Source organism: Mesoplodon bidens, assembly GCF_964165515.1.
Source record: "Mesoplodon bidens genome assembly, chromosome: 1".
In the NCBI taxonomy this organism is placed as follows: domain Eukaryota; kingdom Metazoa; phylum Chordata; class Mammalia; order Artiodactyla; family Ziphiidae; genus Mesoplodon; species Mesoplodon bidens.
In genome coordinates, this window is record NC_138176.1 from 48451823 (window position 1) to 48471646 (window position 19824).

The window sequence follows — 19824 nt, forward strand, 5'->3', positions numbered from 1 at the left end:
ATCGTTATGTCTTCTTGATTAATTGGCTCCTTCATCATAATGAAATGTCTCTATTTATTCCTTGTTCTAATTTGATTGATATCAGTTACTATTTTCTAAAAAAAAATTTTTTTATTCTTTTTTTTTTTTTTTTTGCGGTACGCGGGCCTCTCACTGTTGTGGCCTCTCCCGTTGCAGAGTACAGGCTCCGGACGCACAGGCTAAGCGGCCATGGCTCACGGGCCCAGCCGCTCCACGGCATGTGGGATCTTCCCAGACCGGGGCACGAATCCGTGTCCCCTGCATCGGCAGGCGGACTCTCAACCACTGTGCCACGAGGGAAGCCCTTTTTTATTCTTCTATGACTTGACTTTAGTCCTGTGAACATTTAGCCAGTAAAAGTCATCCGTGTTTCTATGCGTAAACTTTATTCATGCTTCTTGCCATATGATATTCAATTGTAGAAATAGTCCCTATTTTATATTCCAATTACTCTACTGATTTATAATTTATTTTGTTTTACCTTAATTTTTGCAATTATGATCAACTTCTGAAAACTTCTTTTGTACTAAGAGAATACAGTGTTTTCCAATGTCCTTGGAAGGACACATCTCTTTTGGTTTGCTGGAGTCCCTGCTCAAGCAGCAGAGAGAAGGGAGTTGCACTGAGAGTTATTTTAGACCAGGGCCATCAACATGAGCTCAGATTTTCTTAGAAAAACCCTTTCTCTTAGCATCTTCTGCCAACAGCCTGGAGGATTCAGATTAGATTCAAGTATGTGGTAGACGTTTTTGGAGGGGGTAGCATATGGCTTCTTCCTTCCTCCCTCCTGGCTTCTGGTGGCTTCTGCCCTGCCCTCTCTCCCCCTTGCCATGCAGAGTAAAAGAGGGAAAGGTCTCCCCGGGGGCTGGACATGTTATCAGAAAAGATAACATGGTCAGTGTTCCTTTAACAAATATGCTTAGCTGGGGTCAACTAGTTTTAAGTTTTGAAGCCTCAAGAACATACTCAGAGGACACTGTTGGAACTTTTGGCAACATGAGAATCTTAGTGGCTGATCTGGCTTCCCAACAACCTTCAGAGTCACCCTGTATCAAAAACTCATAGAGAAATTAATTGAGATGTGAAGATGTCAAACAGTGTCTCCTCTAGAATTTTCTAAAGCTCTTCCACGCTTGATAATATTCAAATCCTACTTAGAGACTTAAACCTGGATGTGTGGACACCTCAGGTGGTGATGTTATTTATCTTTTAGAGCCATTTTTTTTTCTTGTAATAATATTTATTTCTCCATCTACGGAACTATAGACACTTTGAGGGGAGATGAGAAGAGAGATAACCAGCTTAATTTATCCCCCTTGTCCTAAAGGAGAGCACCCTTGATTTTTCTTAGGTGACTTAAGGGTTAAAACCCCATCAGTACTAACCTGGCCTTACCACTTGGCAGTCAAACATGATGAAATACTTCAGAAGACTGTGGTCTGATGCCGAGTCCTCCCTGTGTCAGTAAATAGAATTCAGGTACACTCACCACTTTCACTTACTACGACTTGTCTAATGTCCTCATCATTTTATCATCACAAGACCAAATAATAATTTGGTTCTAACTTGGGTTTTGGATGTTGTTGTGAGTCCTGGGTAACCCTTTTGGCCTCCTTCTGTTGGCAGGCCTGGAATTTCTCATCAAAGGACATTAGTTAAGTGTGAATGCTGACTTATGGGTTACATCATGGAACATCTGTTCCTGGGCCTTGGGTGCCTGAGATCGCATTTGTGGGGCTACAGCCTCCGCAGCTGCACAATCTCACACGATCAGGGGAGCACAGTGCCTGTTCTGGTGTGGGACTGGCTTAACCCATCTAGTTAGTATTAACAGCTAGTCTGGAAAGTGAGGAAATAAGGTCAGAATGACATGGATTTCTTCTCCCAAAAGACCCTTTTTATTTTTATTTATATTTATTTATTTTTAAAATTTTATTTATTTTATTTATGGCTGTGTTGGCTCTTCGTTTCTGTGCGAGGGCTTTCTCTAGTTGCGGCAAGTGGGGGCCACTCCTCATCGCGGTGCGCGGGCCTCTCACTATCGCGGCCTCTCGTTGCGGAGCACAGGCTCCAGACACGCAGGCTCAGTAATTGTGGCTCACGGGGCTAGTTGGTCCGCGGCATGTGGGATCTTCCCGGACCAGGGCTCGAACCCGTGTCCCCTGCATTGGCAGGCAGATTCTCAACCACGGCGCCACCAGGGAAGCCCCCAAAAGACCCTTTTTAGAATTTAGAATAAGAATTCCATGGAATTCAGTGATGTTTACCTATGGCCTACCTTGGGCCTGGCACCATATTAGCTGCTGGGGATGAGTGAGGACAGGCAAGATCCCTCCCTCCAAAAGGGAGCATTGAGGGGGCGAGAAAGACAAACAGTTAAACAGACAATTACAACATGGGCTGGGATGGGAGAAACACAACGTGTTGGTGGACTTGGAAAGCGAGGTGCATGGCCAGGAGTTAGGGCGTCAGAGGTGTCCTTCTAGAGAAGTTGGGGTCTAAGGTAGAGCACCTTAAGGCACACAGGAGTGGGCAGGAGCAGGCTGGTGGGGAGGGGAGGTTCCAGAGGGTCCAGGGAGAAGGTGAGCGTGGAGAGGGTAGGGAGGCTGGGGAAGGAGAGGCCTCCAGTCACCTGCTGCTGTGTAAGTTTGAAACTTAGTGGCTTCAAATGACAGCAGTCACTTTGTTATCTGTCACGGCTTTGTGGGTCAGGAATCTGGGAATGGCTTAGTGAGGCAGCGCTGGCTTGGGCAGCCAGAAGCTGGAGCTGGAACAAGAAGGGGCGGATCTCTTCCTCTCTCTCTGTGTCATCTCAGGGCCTCTCCAGGCCATCTCCACGTGGGCCAGGGTGGGCTTCTCCACAGCAGAGTGAACCAGGGTACGTGGACTGCCCTGTGGCGGCTGAGGACTCTCAGGGCACTCGTTCCAGGGGACCGATGGAAGTGGCATGGCACCTTCTGACTTGACCTTCGACTTGCACACCGACTCCACTCTGCAGGGCACAGCCGGTGGGTGAGAAGACACAGGCCCCGTCTCTTGTAGAGGAGTCAAAGAGCGTGTGGAGGGGCTGGAAATGGCCCATTTGGTCAACTCAAAGAAGCTTGAGTTGGTGGGAGTCCAAAGGAGCTGTAGGAACAGGCAGGAGATGAGCCCGGAGAGGATGGGGGTCCCCAGCATGTGGCAGCCTTGCACGCCCTTCTCTGGAGCCTGACTCTTTGCCGGGGTGAGCAGGGAGCCCTGGGGTGTTAGGTAGGGCCTTGGACTACCCTGAGGGGAGTGGTGTTTTGGAAGGGAGTCACCTTGGGAGTGGGGGGAGTGAGGGTGCTCTGAGTGGGGTTGAGGGGTGATGCGGTGCAGATGGCTGCTCATTGATAGATGTCTGAAGGGAGAATTTTCAGATTTGGGGTCTGATTGAATTAGGGGCAAGAGATTGGGAGCAGTGGGGACAGCGGCCAGGACTGTGGCTTGGGTCACCAGGGGATGCGCACAGGCTGCTGAGCATGGGAGCCAAGAAGAGGAGGACCTGGTGTGGGTGGCAGGACCCTAGAGCTTTCTCTTCCTCCATCTTCCTCTGTGGAGTCAGGGGTAGGTGCTCTGTCATCATGAGTGTGGCTCTGAGCAGGCCCACCCACCGTGATCCCGAACCCTGCAGCTTTGTCTCCAGGGGAAGGTGGAGACCAGTCTGTGCTTGGCCACACCAGGGGCAGCGTTTTCTTTAACCTCCAACCCTGTGCTGGGACCTCAGGGTGAATGGGATGTTTGTGCTGGTCAAAAGGCTTCTTTTGTTCTGTTTTTTAAAATTGTGCCCAAATTTGCACACCATAAGATTTACCATTTTAACCATTTTACGTGTACATTAAGTACATTCACCACCATCCAACTCTAGACATTTTTGACCTTCCCCAACTGGAACTCTGCACCCATTAAATATCAACTCCCCACCGCCTCTGCCCTCAGTTCCTGGCAATCAGCATTCTACTTTCTATCTCTGCGAGTTTGGCTACTCAGTGCCTCATAAAAGTGGGATCATACAGTACTTATCCTTCTGTGACTGGCTCATTGCACTCAGCGTAATGTCCTCAAGGTTAATCCATGTTGTAGCATGTGTCAGAATTTTCTTCCTTTTAAAGGCTGAATGATATTCAATTGCACGTGTATACCACATTTTGTCTGTCTGTTCATTTGCTGATTGACATTTGAGTTGCTTCCACCTTGTGGATAATGTGAATAATGCTATGAATGTGGGTATGCAAGTATCTCTTTGAACTCTGACTTTCAGTTCTTTTGTATATATACCTAGGAATGGAATTTTCAGATTACATGGTAATTCTGTTTAACTTTTTGAGGACCTGCCATCCCCGTTTTTCACAGCAGCTGCACTATTTTACATTCCCACCGGTAATGCATAAAGGTTCCACTTTATCCACGTCCTCACCAACACCTGTTTTCTGTTTTTTGGGTGTTTTTTTTTTTTAATTTGTATAGTAGCCATCCTAATGGGTATGCAGTGACACCTCATTATGGTTTTGACTTGAACATCCCTAGTGATATTGAACATTGGTCAAAAGGTTTCCATCAGAGGGTATCCACCCTCTGGGAAGTCAGCAAACTTGGCAGGGGAAGGGTGGTCAACGTGTGTGGATCAGGCCAGATGGGGAGGCCCCTTGAAATCACACTGCCCCTTATGGTGGGTCACCTGGCTGGACGGAGGGCCCTCGGATATATACCTAACACAGGTACACGACAGGCTACCAGTGCAAGGAAGAGTAGAGATGGGGGCTCCACTTATGACAATGATGTGGAAGGACCACACAAGGTAATTGTGTCCAGTGTCAGGGTGTTTGTTATCTGGGCCCAAATGCTTTCCACGTACAGAGAGTTTGGGTTTTGCCCAGAGCTCCTCTTTTACGTGCAGTCATTTCCCTCCTATGTTTCACTCACGTGGCCATCCCCTGTGTAGACTTGGATTCATGACATCAGCGTGCTGGAGCCCCGCCTAGAGCCTGGGGTCTCAAAAGCTGGCATTAGGCCCCCTTTGACATCGGCGTCTTGGGAGAGGGGTCATTGGCTTCTACGGAACATCTCCAGCGACAGGGAGCTTAGCTCTCCCCGAGCCACTTGCGCCACTGGAGACAGCGGTAGTCGTTAGAGATGCCTTTCTCATAGTCAGTGTGAATCAGCCTCCCTGCAACTCTCTCACCCAGACGTGTGAGCTTCTCTTCCCTCCCATGGTGGTGTTGAGGGGCATGAAGATGTCGATTCAGTGAATCTCCTCCTTCCAGGCCAGGCAGTAGCTGCTAGCACTTCTCAGAGCTTCACGTGCCAACAAGTCACTGGGGAACCTTTGGAAACTGCCCGTGGAGATGCTGGGTTTCTAACAAGTTCCCTGGTGAGGTGGAGGTTGCTGCTTCATGGACCACACTTAGAGATGCACGACTGCGGGCTCAAGTGCCCACCTGGGGGTGAGAGAGACCTGAGTTCCTGTGTGGGCCCCTCACTCGGTGACTGTTGACTAGGGGAAGTTACTCCACGTCTCAGTGCCTTTGCTTATTTACAGTCACATGAAGCTAATGAGGGTACCTCTCATAGGTTTGTCGTGAGGTCTGAGACCAGGCTCAAATCTCCCCATTCAGGGGCCGCCACAGCCTGTGTGATGGACGGTGTAAGCTCTTGGTTATTTTCCGTTGAGCAGCCCCAGGACCTTTGATCGTTCCCTCGAGGTGCTCTGCGTTTATGTCCCCTCCCCAGGAGACACTTGGAAGGGCCGTAACTCATAGTAAAGGGCCAGTCCACTCAACAGAAGATGTAGGCGTGGTCTTTACCTACAGTTTCCACAAACAGTGTGTTCGCAGTTCTTACCACTATCCTACTAAACACAATGATAGAAACAGTGGTTTTTCTGGGCGACTCAGTTGAGTGAAATTTCAATTCAGAAGTTGCAGGACATATCAGCAAAGGTCTATCCTGCCAGGCTACGCTTGTTCTATGCTTGTGCTGATTAGAAATGCTAAAGAACAATTAGTTAAACCAATACACTTTGATATGGCAAGACAGATCTATTAGTATTTAGTACATGTCACTTTTGTTTGATAGACAGATTAAAGGGGGGAAATTCTTGGTTCTTCACAAGCTGATGCACAACTTTGTGTTTCCTGGCTCAGCTCAGGTGTCATTCCTGCAGGAAAGCCCTTTTTCCCTCCAGGATATGAGTCAGATGCTCTTCAGGCCACCCTATTACATCCCTTACCATGTGGGACTGTAATTGTCTTTCTTTGTTAGATTTTAATTCCCTGGGCACAGAGATCAGATCTTATTATCATGGTATCTTTGGTGCCCAGTGTAGCGCCTGGCACGGTGCAGGGACTCTGAAAATGTTTGTTAAAGGAGGGAGGAAAGAAGAGAAAAAAAGCGGGTAGGAGGGAGGAAGCGGGGTTTGGGGGAGGAGGAAGGAAGGAGGCATAAATGACTCCCTCCAACCCCAAACAGAAAGAAACTGAAAGAAACTCATTTGCAAATGAGTTGGTCTTCAGTGACTTTTGCCCCCTGGAGACACTATCTGCTTTTTAGGAATTTAGGTACTTTGCTGTAAGTGATGGAAGCCTTCCCTCTAGCTGACTTGCTGGACAGCCAGGTGTCCAAGGAATCCTTATTCTAGATTTGTGAGTGGATGCTGCATTCTGCCAGATGCCCTGTTCCTCTTTTACGTTCACAGGAGAAAAGAGGACTGGGGAGTTGACCTTGATCTCCAAATATCTATCTTTATGCTTTTAGCTCCTTCAATATCCTTGCTCATATTGCTTCTAAGACAGAAGATGACTGGTCCCCAAACATAAGCTCCTCTCATGCAAAGTATATTTTTCCTTGTGCTTACTGTAACTATGGTTATTTTTTAACCGGGGGACTCTTTTTTTGTTAGGTAATTCTTTTCCTGGGCCCTGAGAATTTTGAAATGTGATATTATCTTTCTTATTTGAGTAAGATGAAAACAGGTGAGAGGATGCCTGGTGATTTGGTGGCAGAGCCAAGGTCCCAACTCGCTTCACTGGCATCCCAGTGAGTGACTCGTGCGAACCAGGTTTCTCAGACAACGACCTACCTGAATTCTTGGCTAACTATCCAGCGGACTCACCAGGTGTAGACAAGCTATGCCAAGGCCGGGGGACTTGTGTAGCATTTTCAGAATGAAATTAAGGTGTGGCTGCACTTTTGGGAAAAACAAACAGGTGTAAAATTCTGAATCCAAATTACGACCCAGAATATCTTCAAAACCCCAGTATTTGCATGAGTCTGGGACATGGTGAGCTGGGTGCCTCCCCATCTTCCCCGCCTGGAAATGGCATGCTGGCCCAAAGGACCAGGGTGATACGTATTGTGTGGTCTCCTGGGACGTGAGCAGTGCAGTCCTGACAGCTGCCTTGACAGCTGCCCCTTCTAAACAAGGATGAAGGCACTCTAGCCCCAGCCTTTCCCGCAGCACAAGAATTAAGAGGCTTCAGCGGAAGCCCCGGGTGGAGGCCCACGAGGCCGGTCTGTTTCCTTCCCAGCACGTTGCCCACAGTGGGCATTGCTCACAGACCCTCACTGCTCTCAGAGGTGCAGAGGTGGTGACTGCACTCTGTTCCCCTCAGTTGATTCAGATACTTCCCTCCAACTCCCAGAGGGACTTGGGGGAAACACGATTTCCTTTTGAGCATAGGGCACAAGTACCGGTCATTAAATCGGGACCGTCAGGGCCTGACTCAGGTCCCAGGTCATCCTCGATGGCGGACGTGGGTCCTCCTCATCTCTGCTGCCCCAGCACTGGTGGAGAGCCTGGGCCGAGAAGGCTCGGACAGGTGTTGAAGGATCAAGCAAGGACACTGGGACCGCAGTGGGTGTCGAGGCCACTCTGTTCAGGGTGGAGACCCTGGGTGGCTGCCAAGTCATGATGGGAGGCCTGGAAGGCACGACACTTTACTCACCAGCACAGACCCACCACTGCCCACAGAAGAAAGACAGGAGTCGAACTGCATCTGCAAACTTGTTTCACTTTTTACAAGGTGATCAGAAAATAGCCTTCAGAGGAAAGTTTCCTCAGTAAAGAAAACCCATTCTATTCAAATAAACATTTCTGCAAGATTGCCTTGGTTCAGCCCTCAGCCATTTACCCCCTAAGGTGAGCTGGAAAGGGCTGCTGTGTCTGAGCGAGGGTGGGGTGGCCGCCGTGTGCCACACCTGACCTAGGACGGGGTGTACTGGGCGGTCTGCTGGCCGGGCAGGGCTCAGCGCGGCGCAGTGCTTCTGGGGGGTCCTGGGGTTTGCTCACTGTGGGAGCCGACCCTTGAGGAGGAGTGGGTGGAACGCTGGCGGGAACAGCTTGCTAGGGAATCAGGCTGGACCCACCCTGGTGGCAGGGCCAGGGGAGAACAGGGAGCAGGGAGGGGAGGAGAAAAGAAGTGGAGCAGATCCTGGATCCAGGAAGGGGCTCAGAAGGGACTTGTTAGGAGGGCAGAGCAGCACCCTCCCAGGCAGGGGAGCCCTGCGGAGCCCTGCAGGTGGGGTTTTCTGAGGATCCCCACTTCCTTTGAAACTTTAGGGATCTCAGATGGCTGAGTAGGAGTTGATGTGTGTGTGTGTGTGTGTGTGTGTGTGTGTGTGTGTGTTTGATTGTTCTGGGGGAGGGAGAAGTAAGCTCTTCTGGGTTTATCGGGGGGTGGGTTAGTCTGCTGTGATTCTCAAGAAATGCCTTCCATGGCAAAGTCCTCTAAGTCGTTAATGGAGATGATATTCAGGCTTGGAGCATCTCCCACCTCCTCCCCTGGGCTCTGGGGGCGCCCCGAGGGGCACTGGCCTGCAGAGTGCTGGGTGGGGTCACTGGGAGGCTCAGAGGCCAGCTGCAGGCCAGCATCTTGGGCGCTCTGGGGCCTGGGGCCAGCTGCCTCGGCGGTGTGAGGGCGCTGCCTTAGGAAGGTGGGGGCAGAGAGCTGAGAGGAGCAGCGCAGGGGCATCAAGGCTGTCACGGGCAGGGGCCGGAAGCCCGGGTACAGCACGTAGGGAGCAGCAAGGGCATCCGGCGGGCTTGGCTCAGGGGAACCCCCCTCAGAGGATGGGATGGAGACCTTGACGTATTTGCCCGTCTCTGGGTCATAGAAGGTCTTGATTTTCACCTGGAGCGGCAGATCGAAGACAAAGTACTCTCCAGATTGGGGGTCTTGGAGGACCTTCTGGGTGGCAGGGTAAGGGGGCAGGGGTGTAAGGGACTGGGACCCCCCAGGCCGCCTCTGGATCGGCTCTGAGAAGGCGGACACTGAGTGGCGGCGCACGGGAGGGGGCAGGGAACGGACCATGGGGAACCTGGCTGGGGGCCTCTCTCCGGGGGACGGTGGCCTACGCTCTGAGTCCTCGGGGTACAGCTTTTCCTCCCGGCGTTCGCCATGCCTTTCCTGTGGCTGGTCGGTCTTTCTCCTCTTGCTTGCCAGCTTCTTGGCCCGCCGCAGGGCCTTCTCTGTTTTGGGTGGGACTGCTGGTGGCTTGCCAGCCGCCCTCTCCAGCTGAGCAGGAGGCTCTGGCTTCTCCAGGAGGCCAGCTGAGCTGGTTGCCATGTCCAACAACGAGCCTCTTGGAGAAAGTGTCCTGAGGTCTTCTGCTGATGGCTCCAGGTGGGGGTCGGAGCCAGGCTCCCACGTGAGGGCATGTGTCAGGTCCTCCCTCTGGGCCACCCTGCCAGGGCGGGGGCTGGCCCAGGGGCTGCTGCGGGGAGGCTCCCCTGGCAACAGGCTGGGCTCACTGGGGGCCTGGTAAGCATCATCCCAAATGCTGCTGGTGGCCGGGGAGCCTGCACTGTTCTCTTCCAGGGAGCTGGCGTTGGGGGAAGCTGCTAGCTCACCAGGGACCAGTCTCCTCCCTGGGGGCCATGCTCTGGGTGTAGACAAAAAGTGACTTTTGAAGCCTTGCGCCTGCTCTTCCCAACAGGTTCCAAGCTTCTGTAGGGGTGGCTGGTCTTCTAGGTCGCCTTCTGGCAAAGCAATCGTGGGGATGCACCTTGGAGCATCCAGCTTCCCCTGGTCTATGGAACTGCTCTTGCTATTGTTCGCCATGACTTTATGTACGGCCTCTCGGGGTGGCTTCAACCCTTGGCCCTCTCCTGTGAGTGGAGGAAATGGGACGTACCCCTTTGGGGCTGCCTGGGAGGTCTCTGACCTGGCTGCACTGGGACCCCACCCGTGGTCCTCCATATCCTCACAGGCCGCCCCCTTCAAGTGTGTGCCTTGCACGCTGGCGGGTGTCAGAGTGCTGGGCATTTCCTGGCTCTCGGGGGCACAAAGACCAGCATCCCTGCCCCAGCCCGGCCTTGGCAGTTCCTCCTCTTTGTGGCCATTGCCCAGCAGGGAGTCTGAGGACATGGATCTCAGGAGGGGCAGCATGATGGGTTTTATCACAGGGGTGGCCCTGAGGGTGTTGTCTTTAATTGCAAAGAGTATGTGCTTGTTTGAAGCGGAACATGGTGAAGGGGTTAGGTCTTTGGCATGTGAAAGAGCTGTATCCTTACTTCCCCCAATGCCAGTGCCTCTGAAATTAGCTTCCTCCCTTGACGCCTTCCTGGGGCTACCTTCTGGCAAACTTTCCTCTTCTCCTTGCAAGGATTCCCGCTTGCTGTGCTCCTCAGCGCATGCGTGCCCATTACTCAAGGTGCGGTATTGTAGTTCATCTTCCTCCATCACTTTCTCCTTCTCATCCTTCTGACTGTCACCTACACTCACGTCATTCCTCCTGTCTTCCTGCTGGCTCTCGGCGAACCACGTCTTCTGTTGATCCTCGAACGAGGCAAAGGACTGATCTGAAGAGCTGGTGCTGAATTTGGCCTTACTTTTGAGGCCTGGCATAAAATCAGACTGGCTGTCACTGTAAAACACATCTTCCTCCTCGGGAGAAAGGGGCCCTGGGGAGAATTTCTGGTTGAAGTTTGGATTCTGAAGCCTTGCCTCTCTCTCCGGTTCTGTATCTTGAGAGATGGATCTCAAGAATCCATTCTCTAGGCCGGAGGTCTTCGGGGTCTCCGCAGCCTTCCCTGCCTCAGGGTCTCCACTGCAAAGCTTCAGGGACAGATGTCTCCTGGGGCAGTGTTCCCTGGAGTCTGGACGCCAGCTGGGCCTGGCACCGCCCATCTCCGATTCTCCATTGGCATCGTCATTCTCATAGCTGCTCCTGTCGGCGGCCTCGCCGTTGACACAGAAGGGGGCTTTGGTGTTAGGTGATGGTGAGGTGAGGGTTAGGTAGTTGTTTGCAGAGGCTGCACCGGGGTCCGCTTTGGGGTCCTTCTGGGTACTGATGAGTGACACAGAAGGGGCATCAGCTGGTGTCTCCTTAGAAAGCTCATCTGGAGGGCCTTCCTCGAGCCCATTGGGAAGGAGGCCGCCGTTGCTCAGGGATTCTTGCTTGCCTCTGGTTTTCTCATCAGGGCCTTTCAAGAGAGGCGAGGGACTGTACGTGCTCTTCACACGCTTCCGCACATCTTTGAGGTTGAACAGCAGGCTGGGGGCTTTGGATTTGTAACTGTCCCGGGACAGACATTCACTGGGCTCCTTCTCTTGGTATCCATTTAGCTGTCCCGTGGGTGATGGGGTTCTCTCTGCTGGCTGGCTGTTGGATGACTCCAGCACATGCTTGTTGGGTATGACAGGGGTCAGAAGCTTACTGATGTTGAAAGGAGGATCGTAATGCTCATGGGGGTCCACAGGCAAGTCAAGAGCATCCTTTTCTGGAAATTGCCCCTGGGGATTGTGCTTCGTATACAAGGCTGGGCCTCTCCAGTTGGTTTGCTTCTTCTCTTCTGAAGCATCCTGTAGACTTTCTTTACCTCCCTTGCCAGACTTTGGTTTCCTCCAGGGGGCATGGGTCGGTTTCAATGGAGGCTCAGGCTGTGAGCTGGAAGCTTTTCCCTCCGTAGCAAATACCTGGGCTCCCAGATCCCTAGATCCCCAGGTTCCAGATGTGGAGAGAGTCCCTGTGGCCAGCCTGTTCTCTTCCTGACCGCAGCCGGCCCGGATGTGGCAGGGGGAGGCTTTGTGCTCAGAGGCCGGGGGCTCTCTTAACAAGGGTGTGTCCTCGTAATGCTTGGGAGCCTTGTTTTCTGCGACCGTGTCAGCAGCATCCTTCCTCTCGGGCAGCCTGGGTTGGTGGGCGTTCCATGACTCAAAAGCACTGTTTTCACTATGAAGAAAGGTCCCTTTGCGAGCCCACTCCTGGCCCCTTCCAGTCTCGCTGGTGGCTGCCTTGTGGGCCGGAGAGGGGAACTTTGACTCAAATGAGTTGGCTGCGTTTTCGGGCGTTGGGAGGAAGCTGTTGGGGCCATGACAGGCCATTTCAGGATTCTTGGGGGACTCCTGCTCTCTGTGCTTCCTGCCAGGCTGGTGGTGAGTCTTATGGGTGCTGGAGACTTCAGCAGGCACCCTCCTGACCGTCAAAAAGGCAGAATCGAAGCAGAAGTTGACACCACTTTCTGGAAGAGGAGCAAATTTGGGGGGATTTTTGAGAGCTGGAGGCTTGCTGGGAGGAGGCCTGCTATCACAATGCTGGCTTTCAGTCCTGTCAAAAGACTTAATCAGTGATGACACTTTGGAAACAGGCTTGTTGCTGCTCCTCAGGCCGGAAATTGGCACTTCCAGTCTCCTCTGGGCTGGTGTCAGTGGGGGGCTGCCCTTGGGATACTTCTCCTCCCCTTGAACGTACTTGGGCAGCTGTTGGAACGTGGCCGCCCAGCCGGCATGCTCCGTGCCTTGGGATGGTAACTGGCTCCAAATGCCGCTTTTCCTATGGGTATGGCTCACCGTTCTCTGGTGGAAATTCCCGAACACCGGGGACAGGGCCAGGTCGGAGTCATGGAAGGATGCGTCCTCTGAGATGCACAGGCTCCGGAACGCCCGGTCCGTGAGGCTGCTCACCTCCCTGTCTGCATCGTCCAGCACGCTGCCAATGCTCGAGGAGTCGCTGAAGCCGTCCGTGCACTTCTTACTCCCCTGCATCCTCTGCCAGCCAGGAAGACCGTCCCTGTCAGTCAGTGGGCGTCTCTGGGTGATGATTTAGGAAGGGTTGGATGCAGCCCTCTCCCCACGAAACTAGAGCTTCCCGATGACCAGATGCAATTACAAAGTGGGAATTTTTTTTCTCTGCAAAAGGAAAAAGTGCAGGGTATGAATAGGATATTCAACTTAGCGGCTCCATATAAGAAGGACACGCTGGTCTGGATGGTCGATTTTACGTGTCAACCTGGCTGGGCCATGGTGCCCAGTTTTTGGTCAAATGCCAGTAAAGCGGTTTACTCTCCACAGCGTGGGTGGGCCTCACCCACAAGGCTGAGATCCCCCGAGCAAGAGGCAATTCTACCTCCAGTCTTTGTACTGGAGCTGCAACTTCAACTCCCCCTTGGGTGTCCAGCCTGCTGGCCTGCCCTGAAGATATTAGACGTGCCAGTCCCACTGTTACATGAGCCAGTTCCTTACAATAAATCTCCTTCTCCCTCCGTGTATATATACATGCATCCTATTGGTTCTGTTCCTCTGCAGAACCCTGACTAATGCAGTGCCTAAAGTCCAGACGTGTCATTTTTGCAGAGTGAGCTTCCCTGGCATTCCACAGGGTGTTCCCTCCTCACTCTCTCTCACAGGGCCTGGTTTATTTTCTTTGGGGTTCTGAGCACAATCTAAAACTACATGTACTTCTTTGTTGCATATCCCCTCCTTAGGCTGTAAGAACCCGGAACTCAGGAGCCACTAGGCTGTCTGCTTGCTGACTGCCCTTGTCCCAGAGCCACCCCAAGAGGGCACAGTCCCCCAGAGCCTGCCTCACCAGGGATCCTTCACTCTCTGACTTGCCCTTGGGTGTGGCCAGTGGGAGGTGCTGGTGGGAGCTTGGATCAAGGGGGAGCCAGCCTTCCTGGCATTTCTGTCCCCCCACGTCCTGCTTCTGACTGTGGAGTGGGGTCCTGGCAACTCTACAGTCCTCTCTAACTACAGCCCCTCCCCTGGGATCTGACTCTCACTGGGCCCAGCAACACTGCTGCCCTTGCCCCCTGGGGCTGCCGGAAGAGTGGCTGTTACTTCCTCAGTGACTCCACATCCTGGGGTCTCCCTAATTCTGCCTACACCTCTGTGATAGTCCCTTCATTGCATTCTTTTCTTCTTCTTTTTTTTAAATTGTGATGAAATACACATGACATAAAATTTACTATCTTAACCATTTTACGTGTACATTTCAGTAGTATTAAGTGCATTCATCTTGCAAAACTGAACTCTGTATCCATTAGACAACTTCCCATTCTCTCCTCCCCAAGCCCCTAGAAATCACCATTCTACTTTCTGCCTCTATGAATTTGACAATTCTAGGTACCTCATACGAGGGGAATCAGTGTTTGTCTTTTGGTGACTGGTTTATTCACTTAGCATCATGTCCTCAAGGATCATCCATGCTGCAACATGTGTCAGAATTTCCTTCCTTTTTAAGGCTAAATAGTATTGCATTGTATGTATACACCATATTTTGTTTATTCATTCATCTGTCATTGGACACTTAGGCTGCTTCTACCCTTTGGCTATTGTGAATAGTGCTGCTATGAACATGGGTGTCCAAATATCTGTTCAAGATCCTGCTTTCAATCCTTTTGGGCACATATCCAGAGGTGGAATTGATGGATCATATGGTAGTCCTATTTTTAATTTTTTAAGGAGTTGCCATAGTGTTTTCCTCATTGTCTGTTCCATTTTACACACCTGCCAACCATGCACAGAATTCCAATTTCTGCTTTTTTTTTTTTTTTTTTTGATAATAGCCATCCTAATAGGTATGAGGTGGTTCATTGCATTCCCTTCTGGATTCTGTCTAAGGATGTTACTTCCTGCTGGGACCCTGATTACTACCATTGGGTACACACCTCCAATGCCTAGAACAGGCCTGGCCAGGGCAGGGGATGAGCACATGAGTACATGAAAAGTTAGATCAAATAGCAAGTATAGACCCTAGAGTGGGCTCAAGTCGGGGGCATTTGGCACAGTGAACATTCTAGCAGCTGACAGATGAAACACTGTCACACAGTGGCCCCATTCAGGCACATCAGCAGAGGAAACTGGCAAGCCCGCACGCTCCCCTCCTTGCCTGGCTGGCCTGAGCAGTAAGCTTAGGGGCCTGAACAAGGTTGTAAGGGATGGAAGATGAAGATGTGCCACCAGGGTGGTAAGGCTTGCACGGCAGGGGTCCTGATCCTACCCTGGCTCCTCACAGAGGGTCGCCCACCAGGTGTCCCACAGGGCCTGATGCCACTGTGCTAACACTGCTGTGTTTTGGTCCCGGAGGCCAGCCTTCCTCGGGATTTTCTGTCTCCTGTCTCTTGACCACAGCACTCCGGTGGGTTTCGGATGCTGATTCATTGGGAGGCTGACTCATTTTTATGAATGAAAGGGCTGAGCTAGGGCTGCCAAAGAAAGCAAAGGACCCCGAGTCCTAGTAAACTGGATGAGCTGATGAGGCACCACTGACGGCCCTGGGAAAGCCTGTATTTACATACTCCTCAGCCCTGTCTTGAAAATCGGGCCACTTGCTCCCCAGAAAGCACAGTAGGTTCCGTTTAGAAGGCACCTGAAAGGGAAGAGCATCAGCCCCGCCCCTGTACCTGGCCAGCCTCGCCCCTGTCCCCACCCCCTTCTCTCTCTTCTACTTCCTCTCAAAAAATTGCAGAGGCTAAATGCTCATGGTCTCAGACTCCCACACAGCTAGTTCTGGCCACAGGGGTGGAAGCATTCCGACGTCTGGGAAAACTCTTGCCTTTCTGATCAAGGGAATGATCCCCATTGTCTCCATTCTCTTGGTGCCCTTTTTCTCACTTTAGTACAGACATGGAGCCTGAAACTGTATTTGTTTGCTCGTGCTGTTGTAACAAAGTACCACAGACTGAAGGCTTAAACTACAGAAATTCATTATCTTACAGTTCTGGAGGCTGGGGGTCCCAGAGCAAGGTGTGGGCAGGGTTGGTTCTTTCTGAGGACAGAGGCAGGCCCGTGAGGGACGAGTCTATTCCAGGCCACCCTCCTCGGCTTGCAGGTGGCTGCCTTCTTCCCGTGTATCTTCATGTTGCCTTTCCTCTGTGTATCAGGACACTAGCCCTAGTGGGTTAGAACTCACTCTAATGACCTTATCTTAACTACTTACATCTGCAATGACTCTGTTTCCAAATAAATCACATTCTGAGGTCATGAGGGGTTAGGACTTCAACATATGATTTTGGTGGGGGGATGCGATTCAACTCATAACACTGAGGCATCCACTTTGCAACTCTGAGGGACAAACAATGATGACTCAAGGCCAATTTTCTGAGGACGGCCTGGTGGACAGAGGAACATTCCTGAGTCCTTGTGGCCCCGCTGGGCTGTGAGCCTGGGTCAGAATCACCCCCACCCCCCGTCTGGAATCTGTGTTATTGGGCTGAATTGGGGGCTCTCCATGACTCTGGACATTTTAAGTCAAGTTTTCTGTTCTTGAGGTCTTACCGATACAGTCAAGGAGTCAGTCTTCTGACTCCTTGGTATCCCGAATGCTGGGGTTTTGACCTCGGCAATGACTGAACTCAGTAACACTGGGGTTTCTCTACTTCCACATTAAGATGGAAATAGCGTCCTTAGAGATCTAAATTAGAACCTTAGACTTAAGTAAACACCCCCAGTCAATTAAATACCACCTACTATTAGCAGATATTTGTTAGTTTTTAAGCACTCCGCTTCCATCCCGTCCTTCAAGTAAGAACACTTGGTACCTTTTGGGGAATTTCCTCTCCCCTTGGCGTTCGGTCTTGGTGGGGCTGAAAGTCAAGGAGCCTGCAGAGAACTCTCAGGGCCAAGTGCAGACGTGAGACCCAGGCCAGCCCACTGGACTGTTTCTCCTGGAGTGACGCAAGGAGAGAGTCTGCTTTCCAGCAGCAGCAGGCACCCTGTTTGTCTTTTCCCAGCCTGGAGCTTCAGCCTTCACCTTGAGTCCACGAGGGTTCCCCTTTCCTCGTAATACGTATCCTTTTCTGCTTCACTTGTCCAGTTTTTGTTTCTGTTGAGTGTGACCAAAAAACCCAACCTGATCTTGGGCTCATGTCATACTTCCAAACAGTAAGAAAAGATGGTCACTGATATTTGGAGTATTCAGAAGATACCCACATGGCTTCTGCCTCAGGAAAAAGAGAGACCTCCCTCTTGCTAACTTCATTCAGATAATTTCTTCCATTCTGATTTGATTTACCTGGGTTCAGATGGGACGATATAAAGTTGGCTTCATCCCCCCACTCCCATCCCCTAGTCTCCTGATACCCAATGGAAGCTTCAGCAGGGTAGCCCAAACCGAAGGTTTTTCCAGGGGCCGACTCTTGAGTTGATACATACCTGTTACAGGAGTGGGGGTAGTGGGTGCCTGCCTTCCTGGGTTTTAGGATCCGTAGTTTTAAAACTTCTTGTCATGATTACATTCGCTGTCATTGCTGCCCATCTAGAAAGAAGAAGAAAAATAATTTCATTAGAACCCTAAGGACCAAAAAGCCAAGCACGAGTTCAGTACAAAAGCTATCTTTAAATGTCAGTAATACAATTGGCTTTCAAATTTTCTTCTTTTTTTTGGCTCTCATACTTGAACTCAACAAAATTCCAAATGCAGGCATTTTGGGGGAACCAAGATAGATGTATATCCCTTCCAATATTCATTAATTTGTCTCTGGTCCAAGAAATCTTTAGGAACCTGTTTTAAAGTCTTTGGGATTTCTAATATGAATGGCCCAGCTGTGAATCATTTTTTGCGAGTCACATTGGACCAAAGGCCCTTTTCCCATGTGAATTAATAATGCAGGTTTTGCAGCAAAGAGAACTAGAGTGGGCTGAACTTGAATCCACTCGGCAGGCAGTACTGTTCAATTTACCGTTGGCAGGAGGTTTGAGCATCTATTCTGACAGCTAAAAGAACCAAAAAGCTGCCCAAGAGAATTTTAAGAGTGTTCAGAATGAAGTGTGAAGTTATTATAATAAATCCACTATGCAAATTGTAAATGCAGACCATTGGGGTTTCCAGAAGACTGTCCTCGTCTTGTAACTCCTGGATATTAATCCAGTCCATGGCAGTTTATTAGTAATATTAATAACCATAATAACTCACATTTGTGGAGTGCATTTCTCTGGAGATGCACAGAGGCACTTTGTGTTGCTCACTATCCGGTTAGCCCTGTCCCTGACCCTGGAGGCTGTCCTTTGTGTCCCCACCGCACGCTGGGTTCACCCTTTCCATAGCTCATGCCGTATTGCCACACATTATAACCCATGTGTCTTAGGAATTGATGATTGCTTCATTCTCTCCTCAGTTAGAAAGAAAATTCCATGAGTCCAGGAAGGGAGTCTTATTTGCCCTTGTGTACTGAACACAGAAGCCAAATAAATGTTCGTGGCAATGCTCTGAATTGGGTGTCTTCATCCAGAATTTGAATGGAGGGCAAACAGGCACAGAAAAGAAGGAGCAAGAAAGATGGAGAAGTTCAGAGAAGGACCCCTGGTCTTGGGTTTTAAGACGATCTGGAAAATTCAGATTTGTGTCCCTAACTAGAGAGCCCATTCTGCTGCCTGCAGCACCAGCGGGGTACAATTTAGGGATGAGGATAAAATCAGTTCATGTCCCACGTGGATGAGACAGAGGTGCAGAAGGACATGGTGCGTTTATTTCGTGGACATTTAGGGAGCCCATCACTCTGTGCTGGGGGTCACGGACTCACTGACATTGCTGCTGAAACACATTCTCCAGAGGCCAGCACAAACCATCCTGCTCCCTGCTTTGGGCTGTTTGACGGAAGCCAACCCGAATTGCTGAAAAGTCTGGCTCATAAGAGCACTTTTCAGGTGAAAGGGTGCAGTTCCCCTCAGGTAACATGAGTGAGGGAGTATGGCATATTGTTGAATCATGCTATAAAAAAGGTCTTGGAATCTGCCCTGATGAATATATAGCAATAAGAATGAATATTTATTCATGGCACCGTAAGATCCTATTTATGTCTATGGCCTTCAGAATCAGTTTGCTCTCTTAAATGCTTCCTGACTCCTCATCCCCATTATTTCCTGGACTCATTTACTCTGGCTTTAGTTTCCCCCTCCCCCAGTGGATCTCCCAAGGGGTAACTTTTGTTTCTCATCTGACTTAACTTCTAAGCTGCAATCAAGACCCTTGGCCACTATCTTCCTGGGAAGCTCCCCCACCTTGATTTGTGGGACTCACACACTTTACATCATCTCCCTGCCCGGCCTAACGGTTCATCTGTTATCTTCCTCTCCTGGATGGTTGGATTTCCTCTGCGCCAGGCCCTGAGGCTTCTTCTCTTCTCCCTTGATAGTCTCGCTGGGAGATTTTACCCACACCCTGCGTCGCCACGAGCAGACGCGCGCTGACGGCATGTCCAGGCCAGGCAGCTTGTCTGGGCTCCAGCCCCTGTTTCCATCTGCCCCCGGACAGCTCCACAAACCCACACATTTAAAATGGAATCCGTGACCTTTCCACAAGCCAGTTCTTCCTCTGAGGATCCCAGAAATCTGAGTCACGTGTGACTGCTGCATCTCCCTCCTCCATGCCTCCCCTAAACTGATCCATGTCCCCGTCCCACGAGTCTCATCTTTGAAAGGTCTCTTGCCCCCCTGCACATTGATCTTAATCTCCGCGGCCACTGCATGGCCCCAGCTGCTGTCATGTCTACCTCGGGCTACCGCAGGAGCCCATAGTCATTCTCTGCACTATACCCAGAAGCAGCTTTTAAAAACCAAATCTGTTCAT

At 50.8% G+C, this 19824-nt stretch overlaps 1 protein-coding gene across 1 annotated transcript; it reads right to left on the reverse strand.

Moving 5' to 3' along the window:
* Nucleotides 1-8735: 8735 nt before the first annotated feature.
* Nucleotides 8736-13022, reverse strand: LOC308618336 (cardiac-enriched FHL2-interacting protein; the record flags this gene model as incomplete). Its single annotated transcript, XM_081236042.1, has 1 exon — nt 8736-13022. One exon carries the CDS (start codon nt 13020-13022, stop codon nt 8736-8738), a length of 4287 nt encoding a protein of 1428 aa, XP_081092168.1.
* Between the last annotated feature and the right edge of the window lie 6802 nt (nt 13023-19824).